Source organism: Leucopleurus acutus (assembly GCF_964270905.1).
Source record: "Leucopleurus acutus genome assembly, chromosome: 17".
In the NCBI taxonomy this organism is placed as follows: Eukaryota; Metazoa; Chordata; class Mammalia; order Artiodactyla; family Delphinidae; genus Leucopleurus; species Leucopleurus acutus.
This window is the reverse complement of record NC_139159.1, coordinates 83,732,929-83,738,587: the sequence shown is the minus strand read 5'-3', so window position 1 is coordinate 83,738,587 and position 5,659 is coordinate 83,732,929. Positions and strand designations below refer to the sequence as shown.

Below are 5,659 nucleotides of genomic sequence, written 5' to 3'. Positions count from 1 at the left end.
GGGGGGGCAGGTGGGGCTGGGCTGTGTGTGTGCTCGGACGCTCAATAGAGGCGTTTCTCCTGCTGGCGTGACCTTCTCTGAGTCAGGATGCCTAACGGGGGAGGGGGCCTGCTGCCCTGCCCAGAAGGAGAGGCCACGTCACTGCGGCACCTGCTGAGCAGCAAATGGCTTTATTGGGAAGGGGGGGGACAGCGACTTGCCCACCCTCGTGGCCCCGGCCCTCCCTTGCTGTTGGGTGGGCCTGGGGGCTCCCCTCGGGCAGGGGGCTCCTTAGGGCCCCATCTCGGAGGTTCGGTTCGGGCCGGCAAGGCCGGTATTGCGTGTAGGGGCAGCGCTGCCACGGGAGCCTCAGGCGAACTTCACCAGGCGGCCCAGAGTCTCCGCAGCTTTCACGCGCACCGCGGGGGCCGGGTCCTTGAGCAGGAGCTGGAGCGCTGGGGGACAGGGAGCCGCTGCTGGGGGCTCCTCTGCGGCCCTCTGAGAACTGACCGTCCGAGCCCGCGGTCCCGCCCACACCCCGCTAGCAGCTGCGGCTAAGGCTGAGCCCCCCTTTCTTTCTTGGCGCGCTGAGCCTGGGGGCCAGGACCCCCGAGGCTCACACCCCACCCTGTGCGTGGGGGCCGCCCGCCCACCGCCCTCCTAAGACAGGCCTCTGCCGGGAGGGCTCAGGAGCCAACGGAAAGATAGTTTTTCCTTTTTTAGTGTTTTTTAAGCTCTTTTGGAACAGTCAAGAAGTTTCCGTGAATTACTAGAGACGATGAGGTCACCAGTGACAGGGAAAAAATCCTTGAAATCCAGGAAAATCACTTAGTCCCCCCTGGTGCCCACAGGGTCAGCGCGGCCCAGCGCGCCGTGGGGGGCGGGGCCCAGGGCTGGGGCTCACCCGCCAGGAGCTGTTCCAGGTCCACCTGCGGCCGGCGCTCAGGCTCCACGTGCAGCGCCAGGAACCCTGCGGGGCGGGGGTGGGGCCGGGGTCAGGGCCCGCGCCGTGGGGAGCGGGAGGGGGGCCCAGGGCAGCCTCACCTGTGAGCATGGGGGCCGCGGCGCGGATGTCCTCCCAGCTGCTCTTGAAGTAGAACAGGCTGGTGCTCAGCAGGCGGCCCAGCAGGTCGGGGAAGTGGTGCATCTGCAGGAGGCCCTCAGTCAGGCCCCGCCCCCGCCCTGCCGCCCCGCCCCCACCCCGCCCCGCCCCTCACCAGGTGCTTGCAGGTGGTGTTGAGGAACTCTCCGAAGTGCAGGCCCCGGCCCTCCTGCAGGTGCTTCTGGAAGATGGCTGCCAGCTCCTCACACTCCAGGTTGGGGCCGCACATGCGCAAGGCGAACCTGCAGGCCTGCAGGGCACAGGTCGAGCCCTGAGTCCCTGAGTCCCTGAGTCCCTGAGTGAGTCCGGCCCGGCCTGCCCATACCCTCTGGCTACTCACAGCAGCCACTGGGGGCTGGGGGTCCTGCAGGTGCAGCAGCAGGGGCGCGAGCCCGCCAACAAGCTGCTCCAGGAAGACGTCCTCGCAGTCCCCCTGGCAGGCTTTGTTGAGGTGCCCGAAGAGGCGGATGGACGCAGAACGGAACTCCACCTTTTCCTGGGGCGGGGTGGCGGGCGGCAGGTGTCACCCTATGGGGCCCTCCCCAGAGCTGCCCATCCGTCAACCCCGGGGCCCGGCCCTGAGCGTGCGGTGGTGACACGGCTCGCGGGGCCCGGAGAGGAAGGGGCAGGAGCCAGGCTGGCGTGGCCAGGGGCGGGGCTGGCGGGGCCTACACTGTCGAAGAAGGGCCGGATGCGGATGGCAACGTGCAGCAGCACCGAGCGCAGGTCCCAGGCCTCCACCAGGTCCAGCAGCCTCGCGAGGCCCACCATGGCCTCCAGGGCCACCAGGCTGTGCGGGTCATCCCCGTCGTCCAGCCCACCGATCATGGCCGTCAGGAGTTGGGGGCCATGGGCCCGTACCTGGGGACGCCACACACACCTGTGTGCCCAGGTCATGCTGTGGAGCGGCCCAGCGCCCCACCCTCCCGGTGCCACCTCCGCGCCCACGCCCACCGCCTGCCCCGTGCCCACCTGGGTCTCCTCACTGGCTGCAGCTCTGCCGTCTCCCTCCCGGGGACGGGGCCCCAGAGGGCTGGCCAGCCCCTCACCTTATCCGGGGAGCCCGAGGCAACGTTGGCCAGGCCCCGGAGCACCAGTCTCCGCACACGGGCGCACGTGTCCTTCTGCCGCGCCAGCAGGTTGTCCAGCAGGGACTCCAGGAGCATCAGGTCGTTCACCGTGTTGCTGCTAAGCAGCTGGGGGCAGAGGTGCTCTGACCGCCCTCGCCCCACTAACCCCAGGCTCGCCCCGCCCCCTCCCCACCACTGCACTGGGCAGCCCTCCCAGTCGCAGGTCACTTTGAGGAGGGGACGTGGCGAAGGCCAGCTGAGGCCTGTATGCCAAGCCTGGGCTCCTGGCCTCCCCGGAACTCCTGACCCAGCCCCACCCTGGCCCCTGCTGCCATGGCCTGGGGCAGGTTTTCCAGGGGGAGGCCTGAGCCTGCCTGTCGGGGAGGGGTCCCCGCTGCCTCTATTCGTGATCTAGAGCACGTGGCTCCTACCTCGGCCAGGAAGGCTGTGGAGCTGACCCTCTGCATCTCGTACACGCTGCTCTGTGTGGCGAAGAGCGCCTTCATCATCAGGGGCAGCCGGGGGCCCGCGAACTTGGCCATGGCGCTGGGAAGGAGGCTACACTGGGCAGGGCTGGGGCCTCAGGCCTCCCCCGAGCACGTCCCACTCCCATGTGGGCCTGGGGGCACTTCCGCCTCCCAGCCTGCACTGTCTGCGCCCTCCAGCCCGTGAGCCCCCCGCCCGCTGCCGGGCCCTGCACGTCCTCCCCCTCCAGACACGCCCCTCCCAGCCCGCCGCGCCTAGAGACCACAGCTGCCCCCACGCACCTGCTCCTCATGCCGGGCCCCCTCCCAGGCGCCACTGGGGGCCCCCGGATGGTACCTGAACAGTACCTGGCTTGTTAGAGCCCAGCCAGCACCAGAACTGGGGTGCGCGGGCCGGGCCTGCTCACCTGGCCAGCCGGGTGACCCCCTCCTCGTGCCCAGCCGAGGTCCTGAGCAGCTGCCAGCCCCCCTCCAGTTCCATGCGCTGCACCACGTCATCGTTGCCGCCTCGGAGAAGCACGGCCTGCAGCGCATCCACTGCGGAGCTGCGGAGACACGGGTGCGGCTGGCAGGGCTCCCAGCTCAGGCACACACCTGTCCTGCTGGCAGACATGCCCCGGGGCTACCCAGCCTGCTCCCTACCAGCAGGATCCTGTGGGGCGCAGGCTCTGGGCTCTCCCCTCCCCCTCATCTGGGCACCACTGTGGACCCTCTGGTCTCAGGCAGACTGCTCCTGTCTCCCCAACCCCCATGAGGGGCAGCTGGGGGCTCTGCAGGTAGTGTCCCCAAGGCCCCTGGAGCAGGCAAGGCCCTCAGGTTAATTTTAGGGTAACAATCAGCTGTCTTCACCTGCCTTAAAGACCTTCATTTAATTTAAAAAAAAAAAAAAAGGTGAAAAGAAAATGGAGAAAACCCTTCATAAAAATGAATTCAAGAGGCAGACCAGAGCCTGACTCCTGCCTGGGCCAGGCAGCCCCGTCTGCCACGCCCCGCTGGCCCTCTCTCTCGTAGGAGGGGCCCAAGGAGGCAGAAACCAGCTGGAATTGCGCGTCCGCCCCCCCTCATTTGATGAACCCTTCCCCAGCTCAGGCAGAGGGTGCAGGGCTGCCAGTGAGCAGGCAGCAGGGGCAGGACCCCAGACAGCACTGGGGACAGCAGTGCTGGCCCAACATGGACCTGGCAGAGACTCACACCACGACCTGCGGCCCGGAGAGACAGCACGTCGGGGTCCCCAGGGCCGCACAGGGAGGGCCTCAGGGCCGCGCCCCCAGCCCCGTGCTGACCCCCTCTCCCCTGACATCGACCACCTCACGTGTCAGGGCCCATGTGGGCCCTCAGACGTGAGCGCATCGACGTAGGCGCCGTCCCCAGGGCTCCTGGCCCAAGGGCACGCGCCCACCCCAGGGCAGTGCGCTGGACCGTCCTCGGGGCGGTCAGGCATCAGCTGCACGGGGTCTTCCTGTGACCTCGACGGCTCAGCCGCTGGGGTGCAGGGGCAGCCAGGGGCCTAGGCGCTTGGAGCGTGAGGGCCAGGTCTCGCCAGCTGCGCAGCACAGGCCTCACGTCTGGGGAGGGGCGGGGGTGGCTGTGGGGGAATCTGACGCGCTTTTGGAGGCCCCGTGACTGGTCCTGGCCCAGGGGTCCCGGCAGCCCAGGAAGCAGATGCTGGTAGACTCCCCCGAGCCCGCATATGCACACAACCCCCTGCCCCCACCTGGGCCCAGCTCCAGCCTCATGGTCGTCCCGGGGTGGAATGAGGGCTGTGGGGGTGCCCCTGGTGGGGGCGGGGAGGGATCTGGTGTCCACCGACAGCTGGACAGTCTCCCCGGCTCTGCGTCCACAGACTGACTATACCCAGCTGGGTCCCCACCCCAGGGAAGATACTGGAAGGTGGCTCCCACTATCCCAGGAGCTCTGCAATCCCAGCGAAGGCCCAGACACGGGGGGGGGGGGGGGCCCTGGATGTGGGGCGCCCACACCGACTGCAGGCACAGAAAACCATTCCAGCCACGCGGTCACCGGGCAGATGCCCACGGTGCCTGCCAAGGAGTCCCGCACGGTGTGGGCAGGGCCGGGCCACAGCTAGGGCCCAGCAGCTCTGCCCCTGGCTCCACACCCTGCTCCAGGCCCCAAGGCCCAGAAGAGGTGCCCCTGGCTCCAGCGGACGGGCAGTGGTGAGGGGCAGGTCTGGCCGAGAAGCAGGTCGACGATTCAGAGGAGGTTCCTCCCCTGCCTGTTCACCCTACTGCCCAGACTTGCCGGGGCTGTGGCGTTTGCAAGGGTCTGACTTGCTGACGAATGGCCTCCGTCAGAGCCAAGGCCTGTGCCTGGCACTGCACGCATCCTGGCTCAGGCCCCCCCAGAACCCCTCTTTGGGCCATGGGGCTGTAGGCCCCACAGCTCAGACCACGGTGCTGGAGCCGGTGTGCTAGGCCCGGGGTTGCTTGGGCCGTGTCTGCTGGGCCGTTCACATTTCCACCCGGTCTGCAGTCAGTCCAGGCCTCCTGACACACAGCCTTCGCTGGAGTGGACGCGTTAGTTCTGCGGTGGGGCAGCCCTGCAGTGGGGCGGGGAGAGCTGACTCTGTCCCTCGTGTGTCCCCAGCCAGACACTGGGGAAGGGTGGGGAGGCGGCCAGGCTGACAGTCACTCAGGCTCCGGTGGCCCCGGGGCGTCAGCTTCCTCTGCTCATCCTGTGGCCCCAGACAGCTGTTTGGAGCCCCGAAGAGCCACCAGGGGGACCAGGAATGTCCCCAGGAGCTGAAACAGCTCCACCCTGCCGTCCCCAGGCTCCTGCCCCAGGGCCCCAAACCCCAACGAGAGGCAAGGGGAAGGTGGCTGCACAGGCCAGTGGCGCCAGGGGCCTGGCTCTGAGCCAACCTGGCATCACCCGTGTAGCAGCTGGGCCCTCCCCAGCAGGGCTGGGGGCCGGGGCCAACCCAGGTGAGAGGCCGCTCAGGGGAGGCAGGGAGGCTGCTGCGGAGTTTCTGTCCGAAGATGGGGGGCCCCGGTCAAGTGTAGGAA

At 68.4% G+C, this 5,659-nt stretch overlaps 1 protein-coding gene across 2 annotated transcripts in view; it reads right to left on the bottom strand.

Moving 5' to 3' along the window:
• Positions 1–191: 191 nt before the first annotated feature.
• Positions 192–5,659, bottom strand: part of MROH1 (maestro heat like repeat family member 1) — a 67,090-nt gene continuing 61,622 nt past the window's right edge. Inside the window, exons 35-43 of one of the 2 annotated variants that reach the window (XM_082858619.1) lie at positions 3,044–3,181; positions 2,583–2,697; positions 2,131–2,277; positions 1,754–1,942; positions 1,422–1,577; positions 1,197–1,331; positions 1,024–1,126; positions 884–949; positions 192–434 (exon numbers count right to left, since the gene is read on the bottom strand). In XM_082858619.1, coding sequence (XP_082714745.1) covers positions 349–434; positions 884–949; positions 1,024–1,126; positions 1,197–1,331; positions 1,422–1,577; positions 1,754–1,942; positions 2,131–2,277; positions 2,583–2,697; positions 3,044–3,181 — 1,135 coding nt within the window. In that variant the 3' untranslated portion in view covers positions 192–348. Of the gene's footprint in view, positions 435–883; positions 950–1,023; positions 1,127–1,196; positions 1,578–1,753; positions 1,943–2,130; positions 2,278–2,582; positions 2,698–3,043; positions 3,182–5,659 lie in introns of both variants that reach the window. The other variant, XM_082858618.1, reaches the window with a different exon arrangement.